The sequence below is a fragment of the Carya illinoinensis genome, chromosome 3, assembly GCF_018687715.1.
Source record: "Carya illinoinensis cultivar Pawnee chromosome 3, C.illinoinensisPawnee_v1, whole genome shotgun sequence".
Taxonomy (NCBI): domain Eukaryota; kingdom Viridiplantae; phylum Streptophyta; class Magnoliopsida; order Fagales; family Juglandaceae; genus Carya; species Carya illinoinensis.
Genome location: NC_056754.1, coordinates 22,556,504 through 22,576,746, shown reverse-complemented (window position 1 = coordinate 22,576,746; position 20,243 = coordinate 22,556,504). Strand labels below are relative to the sequence as shown.

The following is a 20,243-nucleotide window of genomic DNA, read 5'->3' as shown; positions in this document are numbered from 1 at the left end:
GGGAGCCTCGCGCAAAGGGAAAACCAGAAATATAACCCTTCTCCTCAGCTTTGTTCAGCATCCTGCCAAGTATTTCTGAGCATAGGATGAAAAGGTAAGGGGAGAGAGGATCCCCTTGCCTTAATCCTCTAGAAGGGTGAAAAGGTTGCTGAGGAATTCTATTTATCATCAATGAATGTCTCACTGTTTCCACACAAGCCTTGATTAATCCCACCCATTTCTCTTCAAATCCCATTCTCCTTAAAACCGCAGCCAAAAAGTCCCACTCAATGCGATCATAAGCCTTGCTCATGTCCAATTTGACTACCATATACCCTTCTTTCTTACCCCTCATTCTGTGTTGCATGGAGTGCATAGCCTCATATGCAACAAAAATGTTGTCTGAAATTAGTCTACCAGGTACAAAGGCACTTTGAGAAGGTGATATTAACAAGGGAAGTATCTTTTTCAACCTATTAGACAACACTTTAGAGACAATTTTATAAAGAACATTACACAGGCTTATAGGTCTATACTCAGAGACAAGTACTGGCTTTTTCTTTTTTGGGATTAAAACTATGAATGTTTCATTAATCCTACCCAAATCTCTACCTCCCGACAGCACCTCCTTAACAGCCAAAAAGACACCATCTCCTACACACTGCCAGTTGTCTTGATAAAACCCTGCAGAAAAACCATCAGGGCCAGGGGCACTCATAGGGTTCATCTCAAAAACTGCTTGCTTCACCTCTGCAAGGTTGCATTCCTTCACTAGTTGCCTATTCATTTCATCTGTGACTCCTGGTTCTATGTCCCTCAGAACATCCTCAATATTTTGGGGGTTTGAAGACTCAAAAAGGTTCTGGTAATAGTCTTGGAACAGCAAGCTAATTTCCTCTTGACTTCTAGCTTTGTTTCCACTTTCATTTTCAATTACTTTTATCTCATTCCACTGCCTTCTTTGAGTGGCACATTTATGGAAATATTTGGAATTCTTATCCCCTTCTTTTAACCAGAGTTGCTTAGACCTTTGCCTCCATTTAATCTCCTCTTCCTCCAGCATTACATCTACCTCACTCTGCAACCCTTTTATCTCTTTATTTAGATCCCCTTTGTTTAGTAATTGGAGCTCTTTTAGTAGGATCCTCTTCTGCTGTAGTGTCCTGTTCTTCCCCTTTCCCTTGAACTTTGACCAAACTTGTAGTCTAGTTTTGCATGCTAACAGAGTGTCCTGAATCCTGAGTATAGGATTCTCATTTCCCATGTTTGATTCCCAAGCTCTTTTTATAACTTCCTTGCAATCTTTCAATCTGGACCAGCTGGCCTCATAGCGAAAAATCTTGCCAGTTTTGCTACTAGGGGCCTCAGTACAGTCACACAAGATCAACAGAGGAAAATGGTCAGAATGAAGAGCTGAAAGGACCTGCACTCTAGTCTGATAGAAGGACATGTTCCATTGGTGATTGCCAAAAGTTCGGTCCAACCTCTCTTTGATGAAATCAGACCCTTCTCTCTTATTACTCCAAGTGAACTTGGATCCTTCATAGCCTAGGTCACTAAGCTCACATTCATCAAGAGCTTTCCTGAAATTTTCCATTTGATAGAAAGATCTGTTAGCTCCCCCATACTGTTCTTCATTAGTGAGCAACTCATTAAAATCACCACAGCATAACCAAGCCATGTTTCCTGTCGGTTTTAAACATCTAAGCAACCACCAACTCTCCTTTCTTTTTTCCACCACAGGATTACCATAGAAGCCCGTAACCATCACCTGTTGCCTCCCATCATCCTTGCCAACAAACAAGGAAATGTGACTCTGTGAGTAAGAGGATAACTCAACTTGTGCTTCATCTCTCCAAAACATAGCTAGACCTCCACTTCTCCCTACACTATCCACCACAAAACTACATTCAAAACCCAAACCATTCCTTCTACCCTCTAATCTTTCTCTCCTACATTTTGTTTCTGACAGAAAAATGAAACTTGGGCCCTTTTCCTTCACCATGAGGCGAAGTTCTCTAACTGTCCGAGGGTTCCCAAGCCCTCGGTAGTTCCAACTCAAAAGAATCATGGTAGCTGGCAGGGCTGCTCAACAGCCACTGCCATGGAGAGTTCATCCCCTTCCTCATCTACGAGAGTTAACTTGCTTCTTTTTTCCACACCACTCTCAGATGTTTCCTGAGCTTTCCTTTTACTTGAATGGACGTGCTTAGACACTACAATTTCTCCCTCTAATCCTTGATTAGTTAGTGATAATCTGGCTTCACGTACTTTTCTTTTCCAGCTATGCCCTTTGCTTGGTACCTTCCTTTCCTTTTTAGGTTCCTCCACTACCACTGGGCCCAACTGGTCATGGGATTCCTCTAACAGAATTGTTGGCAAGTGTCCCCCCTCCTGCATCACTGGTTCCACTACCTCGACAACTTTCCTCCTAGCACTGACAGGTGCAGCCTCCTCATTCGTGTGAAATGATTGGCTGCCTGCCTGCTGTCTAACTGCCTCTGGTGCCTTTCCATAATTATCATCTTCTTTAATGGACTCATCTGAGGACACCCTCCGACCACTCTCCGATGATCCACCGTCATTTGTCATCTTCCTCACCTTGCCTGCCGACTGGACTTGCTTTTTATTACTAGCCCTCAGCCACGCACCATACTGCTGCCCGAGACTAGCCCCCACATGTAGTCCCTTCTCTATGTTTTCACATGTTCCATGTCCATGCTTAATGGACCCACAGTGATAACAAAAGTTGGCCATTCTCTCATATCTAAAAGGAATCCAGAACTTCTCACCATCCTGAGAAATAAACCTGCCTCTAGCAAGTGGTTTGGTTATGTCTAGCATTACCTTCACACGTAAAAACTTACCCCAGCAGGTTTCACTACCATTCGTATCCACCATAAGTACCTTCCCCAGGGAGCTTCCCAGCTTCTGCCCCATACTCGCAGTCATTCCTGCGAATGGCATGTCATGACACTGAATCCAAAAGGGTTCAAAACAGAAATGCATTTCCTTAATAGACTTGGCACCTTCACAGTCCTGAATACACAGCAGGCTCTTGTCAAAAGACCATGGCCGACCATTCAACACTCTTATCTTGTCCGACCTCGATTTAAACTCCACCAAGAACTTATTTCTTCCAACCTCTTTAAAAGCAATTTTCCTCTCTGCATTCCATATTTTAGGCAGCGTACTCATGAGGGCTCCTCTGTTAGTCTCCTTATCAGAAATCAGACAGACCATTATGCATAGTTTGCTTTTTGAAGTTGATAATGATATTTCTTCAGTGCTAACCTCAATCTCTTGTTTTTCCTCATCTGTTAATTTCAATCCCTCGTAGAGGGATGACAAAACACCATCCTCCATCTCCACAGACCTGAGTCCGAGAGAAAGTCTCAAAGATTTCCACAAGGAACCTTGAGAGAAAACCTTACTCTCACGAGATGAAAGAAGGACTAGAAGCTGTACCCATAAAGATAACGATTTGAAGTAAGACTTTGAATTTAGCGGTACCAGATAAATAATTTAATCGTAAATTATGATTATTATACGTTAGCTAGTTGTATATATTATTAAAATCAATTTTTTAAAAGTGAGTGTTTATGTATCATGTATGTCATAATATTTATAAGTACGTTATTTATCATGTTTCATTTTAAATATTATAGTTATATATATTTTATATTTTATGTATTTCACGTTATATAAGATACATAATTTTTTTTTTATTATTTTTATTTTTTATGGTTAAATATAAAATAAAATCAAAATATTTAATAAGATGATTATTTATATGCATGGTATCAATACAATTTATAAATAGATTAGCAAACTACCGAACTAAACATAATCCATTGTAATATACTACAATACTGAGCATGGACGCCCCCGCAGCAGAAGTTTGTAAGGCTGTAGTAAGGGTATCATCACCCAGACAATTAATCATGTAACGTAAGCCACCTGCACATGTAAGCTGTGCACATGTCCTTGTACCCAAAAGAAATGAACGGATTTTAACGTTGAGGGTAGCCGTTCGGTAGTGAATAGTGTGATAACTGATTGCTGATCCGAAATCTCTGTGCACTCAATAATGGGATGGGATGTGTGGTTGTTCTGCCGTCACCGACAAATTTCAAACACACAAACCAGCTCCAACCATGTGTCCACCTCCTTGACCTTTATCACCAGAAATTGACAACACATGTCACTCACATTAAACTCGACTCTGGTCGGAGGAACTACCCTGCATTAAATTAAGCTTCATCGTCCAATTAACAACGGGACGCCTTCCAAGGTTATACGTTAAGGGCTCTTTTGGGAATCGAAGAAACTCTTGGATTCGAGAAAATATTTCTTTAAAGAAACCCTTAGCCTTTCAGGCACTAACTTTGACCACTTTCTCTTCAAATTATCACACTAACTTTGACCACTTTATCTTCAAATTATCACTTCTTTTAATTCAATAATGGTTTGTACGATCCTTCGGTAAAAGCAATAAATGACACAGACCACCGTGAAATTGGGAAAAAGGTTTCTTTACGAATTCTTGTTCGTGTATACGAATGAAAAATATAATTATGTATTAATTTATATATTAATATAATGTAATTGATAAAAAAATAAATTTTATTAAAAATAATATTAATTTAAAATTTAAATATAAATAAATTAATATTAATATATAAATTAATATTCGACTGTACTTATATATATAATAAAATTCACACGAAACAGCACGCGGAAGCAGAAAAGAACCAGGTTTGATTGAGGCAGAAACAATTATGCACAGGAAAATGACATACAATTTCGAGATTTTAGAATTTAGAATTATTAAATTCGTAACAATTTTTCTTTCTAAACACTAAACGTGGGGGAACCAGAAGGAGGCCCTCTTTATTCGCGAAACAACTACGATGAAAACACACAACAAACAAACAATTTGGAACTTGCGTAGACAAGACATTTTACCCACTAATAATTTAACAAATAAAAAACTCTTAACTATTAACAACTGCACAGTTCCTTCTAATCTCACCGACACTCCCAGTCTTAACGTCGACCCGACCCATTTTCTCCATGGACTTGGCAAATTCAGCGTAGAAATTGTCGAGCGGTCCTTGAAGCAGCTGGGTGATGTAAGACTTCGTAGTAGCGTTGGAAGTTAAAGCAGCATCAGATTGGAATAGACCTCTTCTCTTTAGCAGGAGAGTGTAGTAGCTAAGGTCGAAAGTCTTGCGGCTTCCGGGGTCCATCTCAATAATTGTGGTATTATCATTAGGATTTGGGCACTTCCTTGCCTTGAGATTTGCAGCATATTCACTGTCCAGAGCAGGGTCCTGATCGCCCACCCCAGTGAAATTATACAGTCGGGTAGAGATGGATGAACAATGAGCGACGCCAATGGTGTGAGCACCTGATCATGAAGTAATTGACATAAATATATTAATATTGCCATTGAATTGAGTAAAGCTATGTGCTTGGAAATGAGGACGTTTGGATTACCAGAGAGTAAGACCAAATCTTTCAAATCAAGACCCTGGTTTCCAAATAGTCTTTGGAGGTTTGTGAAGTTGCTAGTTGGAGGTGGGATGTTGTTGACTGCTTCTGACGACAAAGAGATTGTCCCGTCTCTTCGACCGGTTGGAACTGTCCAAGATGGTCCTCCCTGAATGTGAGAAACAATGTATAATAACACAAAAACAAGTAAAACTTGATCCATTTCCTTAGTCATAAAAGGAAAGATCAAATTGGGTTATTTTTTAATTATGTTTTGGGTCTTACTGTGGCCACGACAGAATCTCTTGCAACCAAAGCAATTGTATCTGCACAAGAGACTATGCCAGGACATTCAGCTTCAAGAAGGCTCTTCACTCTGTCAATGAAGTCAAAACCTCTGATTGTTAGATTTGGACCACCATCCTTTTCAGCTTGGTTGCTCGACGTTGAGTTCAGAAGCACGGATCCATCACAACCCTAGAGAAGGCATAAAACATGAACTCTTTATGCCATCAAAACCAAGAATACAACAGAAGAAGAAGACGACGACGAAGACAAGCATAGTGGAATGAAAAAGTTAACGAGAAAAGAGAGGACACAGACCCTGACAAAGCAGTCATGGAAGTGCATTCTTAGGAGAGCAGCAGCCAATGATGGAGCATTATGGATATGCTTGTTAACAAAATCTTGGATAATCTTCTCGGCTCTTGGGCAGCTCTTAGAGTAAAAATCCAACTGCAGTTGAGCTTGTGTAGAACCCAAAAATCCTAAAACACCTATGATTATAACCGCAAAATAACGTATCCCTCCCATTTCAAGTACTCTTGAGTTACTGTTTATATGCATCTTTGTAGGAAGCAACTCCAGTGCATGTACAAATGATTCAGGAAGCGTGAGGGGTAGATTTATAACCTTTACTTTAGCTGCAGATTATAAGAAGCAAAGAGGAAGAAAAGTCGACCGACGTAGCTAGCAAGCTAACCAACATGTGATAGTAGGTATACCCGTATCTTGTTGTATTGTACATTATCTGAGGTTGAACATTAAAAATAAAGATTAGTCAGGGCTGTCCCCCCACACGACAAGTGAATAAATGCCCAGAAATTAGGTCCTTCCGTTCATGTGTCACAATGCATGATCCCTCATTTGACATTTCATTACAGAACATTTTCCCTTTCCATGCTAATTAAATGGAAAGTGATAAGCACTGATTCTTTATGCATAGAACATAGAATATGCAACATTGAACTGAATTGGAAAGAATGGCATTGATCAGTGATAAATTTAATTAAGCTGTATGTGGGGTCTAACATATGTGTACATCATGGATTTGGTGGATATAGCTGGCTGATCTTTTTGCCAGAAAATGTGAAGAGGAAGACAATATTTTAGCAGAATGAGATCATTTGCTACCCACTACGACGATGGAATTTTTTGTCTGAAGTACTTTCCTTGTCCATTCCTGGGTACCTGCTGTCACCGCCATGGTATTAGTCTAATATACAGCACATAACATTAAGACATAATAATCAAAGTGTGACACGTCAAGAATAAAGTAGCTCAAGAATTTGTGCTTGGCTTCTCTTACATATAGAGAGAGATTTTTGTTTTGAGATGTGAGAACGAATTCTTATTACCAACGCACTCACATATATACTAGAATTAAATTATGAGAAATACTAAAAAAAGAAAGGAATATATATAGAATAAGGGACCACAAAAAAAAAAAAATGCAATATATAACAGAAGATCAGCTCAATTTACAATTTCCACAAAATCTCATGGATTTCATTTATATAGAGAATCACGAATATTTCAGGGCATCCACAATTTAATCCATTGGGTCAACAGCAAATGATCTGCTCTCTCCTTTGCTTTCGTGCAAGGTAAGGAGGAATAAAAGAAGGGGAAGCGAGCTGGATGGGTGAAACGGTTCTTTGTTTTGATGGAACGCAAGCACTTCTTGCATAAACAAAAACTGCAAAGAGCCTGTAACAAATTGTCATGTAATTGATAAAGAACGTCCATGGCCGAGAACTAGTTTTATAAATCTACAAAGAAGGTAACTAGGGGAGTTAATAGCTAGCCATGCGCTGTCTGGGTCATATTCTTGGGGAAAACAAAACACATTAATAATTCTAGCCTAAGTTGGATAGATTCTTTACTTATTTCTGTCCGTATCAATGACATGCAACCAAATTTAATTAGTTCAATAGCCGAACCTTATACGAAGATCAACTAGATTAATATAGCTAGGGGGTACGTAACAAACTTCCAAGCATGGATTAGTTTATTTTATAGCATATAAATAATTAATTCCCAATATTTATCAAAAGACGTTCCCATCGGGATTGCTTTCCAACTAGGATGGTCGAGCTTCACAATTCCAGCTGCAGGTCAGAAAGGAAAAGACATACAGAAGAACGTCAAAGAAGAAAAGAAAAGAATCACAAAAAGCAAAACCCATTGTGTTAAAAAAATTAATGGTTCTTCAAAGTGGCTTTATTCATTGTCGGTCTGTCATTTACTTTATATTATTAATCTTTTTAAGTAACTTACTAAGGGCATCGGCCTGACGTTAACAGGGCGGTTTGGAAGAATCAATCACAGGAATTGCAAATTTTATTTGCTTTTTAAACCAGAATAATCAAAAAACTTTGAAAGATCTGACACTCTCTCGTGCATATAACTTCATGTTGGTGCTATAGTAAAGAAAAAGCTTTTCTCCATACTGCCCCCTCATGTGAGTGCACTTTAATTTCCTTGCAGACTTTCAGTTATATGGTGACCTAACCACAATCATATGCAACTAATTTGGGGAAAAATAAAAAATCTTCTCCATTGTTATCCAAACTTGTGGGGGAAGAAATAAAGTCAGTCTCATACTATTTATTATTGTCGGTATAAATATTTTAACGATTATGATCTAAGCAATAAATGGCGTGGGACCTACTTAATACATCTATCTATTTCTCACTTTAAATCCTCAAATTAGAAGATAAACAAAAATAAATCAATGCCATGTCAATACAGTATAAAGACAGTGAAATAGAAATGCAGCGTATGGCATGACTACTCTTCCATTCTAAATATGTTGCCGCGATAACGCACATGTCCAAAGAATTTAAAACAAAAGAAGGGAAGACCAACTAATGTTTGTCTCCAAGGAATAAGGCTGGCTTAAAGTGGCTTTAGTTTTCCTATATGGCTTAAAGTAAAGTTCCTCCATAATGATATGCTTTGGGGGAAAGTACAGGTGCATTAGGAAGCAAGGTGAAGTCTATCATGACAAGCCACCCAAATTATGGAACTTCAACTTCAAATGAACTAAAATTACACTGCATGCATTTTCTGTTCCCTATTTTCCTGGGCATGTAGAATCTGTCTCATGTGCTAACCTGAAATTCAACACTTTAAGCTTTTGCCTCATTAGGCTCTGGGCCACACGTTGCATCAGATTGGTGGACGTTGGTTTAATATATAAAATATTTAATAAAATAAAATAAAATGTATAATCAAGATTCGAAATCATTGCTTAAATATCATATAAAATCATCACTTAAGTTTAATTTGATGGAAAAAATAAAATTTTATTATTTATATTATATTATTAATATTTTTTTTCAATAAATAGATCTAATATGTGAAATATTTAATTAAATTGATTAGAGTATAGAGTTAAAATTTGAATTATTAATTTGGTTTAATGACTTTCTTCAGATTATTTGAAGCTTAATTACCTTGAACCCTTTACACACAAGTTTTCTTTCATTACTGTCGTTTTGTTGTCATCAGTAACTGGGTATCTTTGTTAAGGCATCAGACAAAAGTAAACGGAAAATGCTTAGGCCACTGGTGGGGTGACCGCTGCCTTTCTTTCTTTTTTTTTTTTTTTTTTTTTTTTTTTTTTCTAATGATTAAGAAAAAATTATTTAATATTTTTATTTTTTTAAATATTTAAAAGTATTAAAAAATAATTTTTTTTTAAAAAATAAAAAAACAGTTTTGTTAAATCTAGTTGTCCCAGCAGAAGCCAACAACGATGGCTCTAGATCCAGCCAACACACGCTCCCACGCACCCTCATCCCCACAATCTGATAATGATACATAAACTTCCCAGAATGGTCCCAGTACCACTGATGTGAAGTCTGATGTTGGGAAAAAGTGTACGGCGTCCTGGTGAGATTTATTATGTAAATTTCATGGTTAATTTGTATATAGCTGGTGATGTCATTTCATCAGGGACAACTTTTCCTACATAAAAATTTGTTAGCATGAATCACGATCGGATGCTATTCGGTTGAATATCAGAGAATCATTGTATATATTGATATTCAAATTCTTGAAAACTTATGTGAGAAACTAATGCAGCCTTAACATTGTTTTATTCTAATCCTTTTAACCCAACACAAACTCTATTACCCTTTACACGAGTCTGTACGTGAAAAGGAAGGCCAAGGAAGAAAAGAGCCGAATTATCACTAGAAGGTAGAAATATTGTCTACTGCTAGTCTGCTTGGTGGAAAGTCTTTGCAAAACGTGTTCTGCGTGGGAGGCTGTCGTAAGGATTTTATTAAAACTTGATGTCCCACACATTCATATCTTTATGGGGTTATACTAATTCAAATTATATCACTTGTTATAAACTATCTTAAATTATATGACCACATTTAGCTAGCCATCAAATACATAGTATTAGTCGTTAAATGCATAGTGCTAGTGTATAGTGCTAGTTTTCAAATACATAATGTATAGTGCTAGTATAGTGAGCTAGTCATCAAATGCATAGTACATAGTGTTAGCATAGTGAGCTAGCCGTCAAATGCATAGTACTAGTCGTCAAAAGCATAGTCTCCTTTGTACTCCTATATATATATATCGTTGAATCATTTAAGGAATTCATAAGTTTCATAACCTCTCTGAACTCTATCTCTTTCTCTCTCCTTTTGAAAGTTTTATAACACGTTATGGCTCTATCTTTTTAATGATTTCATAACACGTTATCAGCACGAAAGTTCTGACGATTTTGAAGCTAGTAGTCCTCTACTTCAAGTAAGTTTTTTAATATATTTTTGTAATTTCCAAAATGAATATGAAATGTTACATTACTTAATGAAAACTCTATACTTATGTTCCTGATTTATATATGTAAAAAATGTCAAATCTTACAAAATTGGAATTCGTTGCTCTTGACATTTCTGGAAAAAAATATTTATCTTGGATCCTTGATGCTGGGATCCATCTGAATGCGATGAACCTGGGAAATACAATTAAAAAAGGAAATCAAGGGTCCCTGCAGGACCGTGCTAAGGCAATGATTTTCCTTCGACACCATCTTCATGAAGAATTAAAAACTGAGTATCTAACGGTGAAAGATCCACTTATTTTGTGGAATGGTTTAAGGGAGAGATATGAACATCAGAAAACTGTAATCCTCCCAAAAGTTCGTCATGATTGGATGCACCTGAGATTGCAAGACTTCAAGAGTGTTAGTTAGTATAACTCTGCACTCTTTAAAATTAGCTCGCTATTGAAATTACGTGGTGAAAAAGTCACTGATGATGACTTGTTAGAGAAGACATATACTACTTTTCATGCCTCGAATGTGCTCCTGCAGCAGCAGTATCGAGAGCGAAAGTTCAAAAAATATTCTGAACTTATATCTTATCTTCTATTAGCTGAGCAAAATAATGAGTTTTTGTTAAGAAATCATCAGTCACGTCCTACTAGTTCTATATCATTTCCTGAAGTGAATGGTATTAGATTTACATTATTCTCAGAAGCGAATGGTGCATCTTTTCAAAGAAAACGAGGGCGTGGACGTGGTAGGAAAAACTATAGAAGTGGAGGTTTTAGAAGTGACTACACTAAAAGGGACAATAATAGATATATACCGTACCACCAGAAGTGGTTCAACTCAGAGAAATGCAAAGGTCCTCAAAACAAATTTTAAAAAAAAGATGAAGATGAATGCCATAGATGTGGTATGACTGGACATTGGGCTCGTGTCTGTCGTACAGATAAGCACTTGGTTGATTTATACCAATCTTCTATAAAAGAAAAAACAAAGAAATTTGAAATAAATTTTGCTGAACCATCATATGCTTTAGATTCTATAGATGGAGAAGATATTACAAGCCTTGATGTTTCTGATTTCTTTGAAGATTCTAGTGGTAGAGTTGATCATGGAAGTGTTCCTTTTTAATTAATGTATTTCCTTTATCTTATTATAAAATATTTTTATATTCTGCAATGTTTTGTAGTAATGAAAGTTTTATTTATTCTTTTATACTTGTTATAAATTATTGATGATATGATTTATCTGAGAATGGAAATGGAGCATTCCTGAAGGATCGTCTTAAATTAATAATTTTATTGAGTATCTCATATGAGTGATACTTGTACCAAAAGCTCATTATGATTTATGCACCTGAAGTTGCATAATTGAAATTGTGGAAAGAATATATATTTGAATAAACGTCTCGAATGTGCTCCTGAAGTAGCAATATCAAGTATGCTCCTGAAGTAGCAATATGAAATGCAAACGTTCACAATATATTCTAAATTTATATCAAGTCTTTCAGTGACTGAGCAAAATAATGAGCTTTTGATAAGAATTATTATTCACGTCTTACTAGATCTACATCATTCCCTGAAGTGAATGATAATGAATTTATATCATTCTATTCCCTGAAGTGAAAAGAATGATGCATTTTATTCAAAGAAACTAAGAGATTGGACGTGATAATGAATATCTTTTCGGACCAGAAGCTCGTATTGGAAAAGCTGTAAGCTTTCTCTTTGAGATGATATTATACAAATTATTGAATCAAATATTATGATGCATCAAAATGTGATATGATTCAAAATATTTGTATCTTTTTATGGTTATCTTGATCATCCAAAATCAATTACGATAAGTCGAATGATTTTCATATGGACGCCCATAAAAGAATCAGAAGATTCTTTTACTATAAAGTCTTACTGTGACGCCCCCAAATTCCATTTGGGATCGGACGGACATTTGAAGCGTCGAGACATGCAACACAAGGTTACCTGCCCCCGTTCATGACATATAAGATGCAATATTCCTAACATGCATCTAACAATATGCAATATTCGCAGCGGATAAATTTTTTGTCTTTAGCAATACTATGCACCAAATTGAAAATATCCCAAATGCTTAAAACATACTTCATACATAAAAATTCATTGAACAACTAAGATCACAACACTAGTCCAAAATGGTTATGATCCAAAAAGTAGTAGAGATGCAACTCAATCGTACAAGTAGTAATTTACGTTAATTACTATATCAACATTTATGTCGCACCGTCACTTAGTCAACTGTGTCTAGCTGATCAGCTCCTGATTCTCCTTCAGGTCCTGTAACAAGATCTACCATTCGGGGGGAATGGTAGTTGGGACTACCAAAGTGAGATTTGATTACAAATCTCAGTAAGTTAACAAAAAACTTCCACACAAGCTAATGATGCATGGATGTCAGTAAAAGCATAAATGCATAATCAAATTCATAAGAAATTAAAGCATAACTTGGAGTACAACATAGCATAATTGACATAATCTTAAATTGAAACATGAACTGAACTTGACTTGCAACTTGAATTAGCATGAACTTGCTCTGAAACTTGAATTAACATGAAAATACATACTCCACAGTTGTTGTGGCCCCATGTATTCTACACAAACTTGACTTAACATGAAAAATACATACTCCACAGTTGTTGTGGCCCCATGTATTCTATACAAACTTGACTTAACATGAAAAATACATACTCCACAGTTGTTGTGGCCCCATGCATTCTACACATCACAATGCAGTTAAATACATACTCCACAGTTGTTGTGGCCCCATGTATTCTACACAAACTTGACTTAACATGAAAAATACATATTCCACAGTTGTTGTGGCCCCATGTATTTTACGCATCACATTTGTAGTTAAATACATACTCCACAGTTGTTGTGGCCCCATGTATTCTACACATCATAATGTACTCAAGATGAAATGTGACTGGAATACGAAAGGACTAAAGTCCTGACGTAATATAACGTGACTTGAACATAACTTAGAATACATGACCAACTTGAGATAGAAACATTTCGTAACATGGCATAACATATAATAGACAACATATTTAACATGACATACTTGCAACAGTGAATATTACATGACTTGACTTACATGTAATAGATGACATACTTAGCATGACGTACTTGTAATGTACAGTAATACATAACAGAATATATTATGTAACAGATAAAAATTGATGACAGAATAAATTCTGTATAATAGACAATTACATGATAACTTGACATGGCATGACACATATGATAACATACATACATACACTGTAGTTCTTTTACTTAGCATACATACACAGTAGACTGCTAGTAAGTTAAAAGCTAACTTACCTCGATCTCCGCGTTTCTTATAAAACCTCAAGCGCGATCACGAGGAATTGTAATTAGTGATTCTAAAAGTTAGTACTAAATCACTAATAATTTGAAATATGGAAAAATACTAACTTAAAAAGTAAAATTTTCATTTTACTTTCTATATGTAGGAAAATGACCGTTTTACCCATAACTTAAGGATTTTGCATACTAACTCCAAAAGTCACCAAAATTTACATGCCTCATGTAAATTTTATCCTCAACTCAAATATCAATTTAGAAAAATTTAAAACTAATCACAACTATTAAAACTCCATAGGGCCGAAATTCTCATATGCTATTTCTATTGATTTTTGTTTCCAACTTGTTTTGATCAACCTTTTGATCTATGACTTATAAATATGTGATCTTCAAACCAAACCATCACATGGTTTAAAAAGATGTCCTAAAACATATATAAGCTTCTAATTCAAGATCACATGGTTAAAAATTAACCAAAACATAAATTTAGCCAAGAACATCCACACTTTGGCTTATCTGAATATCTCTTTACATAAAATTTCATATCTTTGAAACTAACATCAAATATCTTCAAAATAATAATATAACATGTATATAAGATGCTTAGGATCCTCCAATAAAATTATCAAAGTCATTAGAATAGGTTTAGACCACCAAAGAGTTAAACTTTCTCAAAATAGAAACTGTTTTTCTTCTTCCAGTTTCTAAGTTTCTAAATCTAAGCAAATATTTCATCAAAACCTTCAATCATGCAAAAATCCTCAACCAATAGTCATATATACATGTTAACAATACTCCATAAAAATTTCGGACCAATATCTATCCATTAGCTTGGTCAAAAACTCCAAACTATAACATATTCTCCAGTTTATCTCCCAGAATGACCTTTCTATAGTTTACACAATATTTGACTGACCAAATGATCTTCAAATGGGGCAAATAAGATATCCATGTAAACTAGACTAAAAAAGGAACAACTTATATGAAGGAGACTTTATGATAAAACACTTACAACAGCTTCGAAATGGGCATGCAAAAGAACTCCTAAAAGCTGTCCGAGAGAGAATGTTTGATATTCTTTTAAAGAAACGTGTAAATGAAGATAAGTTCGTGGGTGATGGCTGGAGATGCTTATGGAAGAGATAAGGGAGATGATAAGGCTGGAGTTGAGAGTTGAGTGTGGTTTTCTCCTACCCAAAATATCTATAAAATATTATCTCAAAATATTCTATCCAATAATATCTATAAAAATCAGCTCAATATATTTTCCAAATGTGGAGTAGACTTGGAAGAGTAAGGTGGCTAAAATCTTTCTATGTGTATTTTAAATCTCTATTCTTAAGATATTTTCCAAATGTGTATTTTGCTTAGGTGTCATGATCTCACACCTTGATTTCCTTCACAATTCCATCTAATGGTTTCTCTTTGTGCTAAGTATCTAATACTATTCATTATGTGTGGTTAAGATCTTGCCAAGTGTCTAAATAAAATATCGCTATCCTAATTTGGACATTTCACACTATGATTTTGAAAACACTACGCTCAGTACATTTACCGAGGTTACTATTCACTCTAAAAATAAACGTAATAAACTTAGTACTGAAAAATTCTAAATATTCAATTAAGCCTAGTGGTGTAGACTATAATGTATTCTGACACTTTTAACTATCTCAAATAATTAAAATCGCATTTCTGGCACCATAGTGAGTGATAACACTAACTATGTTGACAGGCTAAAATTTATGCGATTAGTCGATTCGTGTAAACTTACAGAGTTTTCACGAGGTTCCTAAAGTCAATAGAAATTCCTTAATTGAATTTCTAGCGGGCTGTTACACTTACCACCATAAGTGGAAAGAAAAATTTGCTTGAAGCAAATAAGATGAAATTATTCGACGTTATCTTAATTATCATATGTGAACCAGAAGTTCAGATGATAATTATATTTTGGATACAATAAGATAAAAATGTCTCATATTCTATCTGCTAAAATCCCAGCGAGGATTGAAGTCCCTGTAACACAATTAAGAAATTCAGCAGTCTAAAGACATGTATAAAGACATGTGAGACTTATCGATATAAAAGATAGAGTATCTCAAAAGAGAAAGACACAAATAATTTAGTGCTCCTGAAGAGGCCATACCCACAAAACAAGTAATAAAGTCCATCCAAATTCTCTGTATAAAATTCTCCTATATAAACTCTTGAAGAGTGCCTCCTGAAGAGGTTTTTCATGAAAATGTCTTTCCTTAAAGAGGGACAGGTACCTGAAAATAACGAAATCTCGTTACATTTCATGAATAATGGAGAAATTATGGATAGAAATAAAATCGTTGTCGACAATGTATTTCCATATGAAATAGCAATTGACATTACCAGAAATAATGATGAAAGTGAATCAAGAATAGTCGAAAAATACGACGTAAAATATTGGCCAAATTTGAAAGAAATAATTCCTGCAGAATTGATTCACTAGCATCGGGACTTATAGTCCAGACACCTAAAGAGGTGATACTTGTTGAATGTCAGTGGGTATTTATGGAAAAGAAATAAAAATGTGATATATAAATCACGAGTCAGTTTCTCAATTCCTGCAGAATTGATATCACTAAGTAAAATGTGATAAATATAGACTTGAAGTCCAAACACTTAAAGAGCTAATTTTTGTTAAATATCAGTGGATATTTATATACATGATATAAAAAGTTTGAAACTTTTAATATGAAAATGTGATATATAAATCATAAGTTAGTTTCTCGAAGAAACAATATTGATATGATTTTAAAGTGGTTGAAATTATATTGAGATTTTTATTAGCTTGAAAGTTACCGAGAGTTTGGATATGCATGATTAACTGCATATTTATATGGATCATTGGATCATGATATATGTATGAAAATCCCTGAAGGATAGAAAATGTCTGAAGCTTCTAATATGAATACATCTGGAAATATGTATTCTATCAAATTTCAAAGATCCTTATATGATCTAAAGCAATCCAAATGCAAATGGAAACAAGCTATTATTGCAGTTTATATATATGATTTAAATATCATTGAGACTCCAGAAGAGCTCATGAAAACTACACATATTTGAAATATAAATCTGAAACCCTTGCGGCTTCAAGGGGAAGATGGATGATGTTATTAGTCATGAAATACCATCTTTTAATACAATTAGCATTTCAGCTTCATATTATGGGTTTGATAAGAAGTGTGCATTATTAAAGAAGAAATAAAAGGGAACACACAGAACATCTACCAAAAGATAGAAACACAAATATGAATATTTGTGAAATATTATTTTATTATCTTGAAGCAAGAATTACAGAAATTTGAGGCACTTTGCCTCATTCTTCAAACGCTCTTGTTCTTCAAGAATCTGCATGGCATCCCTATCTAAAGGGGTGGGCAATCGAAAAGAAGATTTAAGCAAGGATTTTAAATTCCTATTCTCTTGCTTTATTGATTCTATCTTCATGTTGGACTCTAGAAGAAGTCGCTGAAGTATAGCAATATTCTCGTGGAGATTGTTAACTCCACAAGTTCTGAATTGCAGTCGCTGAGAAAATGTGACAATAGATGATGAGTATCGGGTACCGAGACTCACAAGCTCATAGATAGCTTCATTATCTGACCTATGAGTCAGATCATTATATTGCATGATAGCACCTGTGGTAAAAGCAGGAACAGCTGATGAACGAGGTGCAGAGTACCTCATATATTGGCCATGAGAAGATCGCTGAGCCATTGTAGGATAAGAATGCAGAAAGAGATTGCAGAGTAAAAATGCAGTATGATTACAGAAAAGTGAAGAAGATGAGATGCGAATGAAGATGAGCTGAATATCTCTTTTATAGAGAAAATTATGATACAACATCTCTCGTGAAGCAAGAGAAAAGAGACGAAATATAGCTTCATAGCTCTGCGGCGCCTGACAGCACACCTGACAGCTGCGGCACCTGACAGCACGTCTGACACCTACAGAGGAGTTGAAAATCCGCGATGCTTGTCTGATCTTAAAAGGCTGGCCACCGTTTTTATTAAAAAATGAGGTTAGCGGTTTAATGTTGATGAATTCTCCACTAACTGTGTTATTTACAAAAACTCCAGAAGAGTACAACTCCAGAAGAGTAGTGATGAGCAGAAAGATCCAGTTGTGATTATTTTATCAACATGGATCAAGTCCACAATTAGTTGGATGTACAGATGCGAGTTATCTTTCAGATACACACAAGAAGATCATTGCAATTCATGAGAAGAAAATTGAAATTGATATTAAGAAGGTACGGTCAAGTAAAAATCTGGCAGATTTATTCACTAAAGCATTACCAACTGCAACATTTAAGAAGATTATGTAGAACATTGGAATGCGGAGGTTTGAAGACCTGTTATCATGCACTTTTCAGGGGAAGTAATGTCTTGAAGACTTGTGCTGATTGTACTCTTTTTCCTTCGCTAAGGTTTTATCCCACTGGATTTTCCTTTGAAAGGTTTTAATGAGGCAGTCTTAAAGCACTCGGCGATACACATGAATACTGTACTCTTTTTCCTTCGCCATTGGTTTTTTTTTCCATAGGGTTTTTCCTTGGCAAGGTTTTAACGAGGCATATTCTTTAAATATGGTCATCCAAAGGGGAAGTGTTATAAACTATCTTGAATTGTATGACCACATTTAGCTAGTCATCAAATGCATAGTGCTAGTGCATAGTGCTAGTCGTCAAATGTATAGTGCTAGTGCATAGTGCTAGTCGTCAAATGCATAGTGCATAGTGCTAGCATAGTGAGGTAGTCGTCAAATGCATAGTGCATAGTGCTAGCATAGTGAGCTAGCTGTCAAATGCATAGTACTAGTCGTCAAAAGCATAGTCCCCTTTATACTCCTATATATATCGTTGAATCCTTTAAGGAATTCATAAGTTTCATAACCTCTCTGAACTCTATTTCTTTCTCTCTCATTTTGAAAGTTTTATAACACGTTATGGCTCTCTCTTTTTAATGATTTCATAACATCACTTAATTAATTTGGAGTAATGCTAGGCATTATGCGTGGCATCCTAATAAAGGAAGTGGCAAGGGCATGCCCACTAAGAGCACCCCCTACTTTATTACATAATGAGTTATAGTTTGATACAAATATCTGTAAATTTCATAATGGCTAAAAGTCTATTTAAGCATTGACAGGATTAAGGGGTTTCACCTATAATATAATTGTACATCTAGCTATCAAGAGACATAAATTTGATAGGGGGATCCTTCACTCATAGTCAGGTGATCGGATTCTCTAGAAAATTGTAATGGAGAGAGAGGTATGTTTTTAACTTGTATTATTATTATTATTATTATATCGTAGATTATAGAAATTGAAAACCTAATATTTAATATTTTATGTTAAATATTGATGATCTCAATATTAATTCCGTACCTACAGTCCGACTTAGAATATTGTGATTGATTTTGCAACGTTTAATTGAGACAAATATAATCTCCTGTGTTTTGGTTTCCATTTTACATGTATGTATTTTGGTTCTCAACCTCGTTTGTGGTCTCACCATGGGATAGTTGAGGGGTGTGTTTACATTGTTTTGTTGTTTGAATGAGAGAAAATTGTGAGGGAAGAACCGCGGTGTGGGGTTAGGAGAGGGTGGCTTGAGGTGGCTGAAGTATCCTCTTCGATAACCGGGATGGGAAGCGCCATCAATGCTGGGAAGCCGCTGGGTTGGTGGCTTGTTCTCTCTGAGATGGGCTTTGATCGGAATAAAAGGGGAGGGGGGGAAGGATGATGGTTTTGACACCTGCAGGAGGCCAAAAACCTCCTCAAAGGCATTCCTGCAACAACGGTGCAAAGGGTTGTTAAGCCCAGTAGACGTGGTGAAATGATAACTAAAAAGAGAGGGAGAAAGGAAGTGGATGTCAGTGGCAGGAAGAGGCCGATGATGGCTCACCCCACACCTACGCCAGAACAGAGTTTGGAAACCTTAGAAGGTGTGGCAGCTATGTAATGTGAGAGAGAGAGAGAGAGAGAGAGAGAGAGAGAGAGAGAGAGAGAGAGAGAGAGAGAGAGAGAGAGAGAGAGAGAGAGAGAGAGAGAGAGAGAGAGAGAGAGAGAGAGAGAGAGAGAGAGATATGAATGGGTCATGGGTCAAAGGTCTCAAGTAGGGTTTTAACCCATAGGCCATTAGGGTTAATTATTTTGGGCCAATGATAGTGGCCTGCAACATTTGGCCCTACCTGGGAATGTGAAAAACAGAGCTAAAAAAAAAAATTAGAAGCTCGGGGGCTAGCACACTGGCTCGTAAGCTTGGCCTAGCCTGACAATGTGTTAAAAAA

The 20,243-nt window shown here is 35.9% G+C and overlaps 1 protein-coding gene across 1 annotated transcript; it reads right to left on the bottom strand.

Annotated features, from left to right (window-relative positions):
• Nucleotides 1-4,773: 4,773 nt before the first annotated feature.
• Nucleotides 4,774-6,433, bottom strand: LOC122303828 (peroxidase 3). Its single transcript, XM_043115800.1, has 4 exons — nt 6,079-6,433; nt 5,761-5,952; nt 5,482-5,644; nt 4,774-5,392 (listed from the first exon to the last, which is right to left on the bottom strand). The coding sequence occupies exons 1-4, from the start codon at nt 6,319-6,321 to the stop codon at nt 4,977-4,979; spliced, it is 1,014 nt and encodes a 337-aa protein (XP_042971734.1). The 5' UTR covers nt 6,322-6,433; the 3' UTR covers nt 4,774-4,976.
• Between the last annotated feature and the right edge of the window lie 13,810 nt (nt 6,434-20,243).

What these genes read in the sequence shown, in the direction of transcription:
- LOC122303828 (XM_043115800.1), bottom strand. Translation starts at nt 6,321, where the DNA reads ATGCATATAAACAGTAACTCAAGAGTACTTGAAATGGGAGGGATACGT. An exon ending in TCCATGACTGCTTTGTCAGG is followed by an intron (nt 5,953 to 6,078) that starts GTCTGTGTCCTC and finishes TGCCTTCTCTAG; the next exon opens with GGTTGTGATGGATCCGTGCT. An exon ending in AGATTTGGTCTTACTCTCTG is followed by an intron (nt 5,393 to 5,481) that starts GTAATCCAAACG and finishes CTTCATGATCAG; the next exon opens with GTGCTCACACCATTGGCGTC.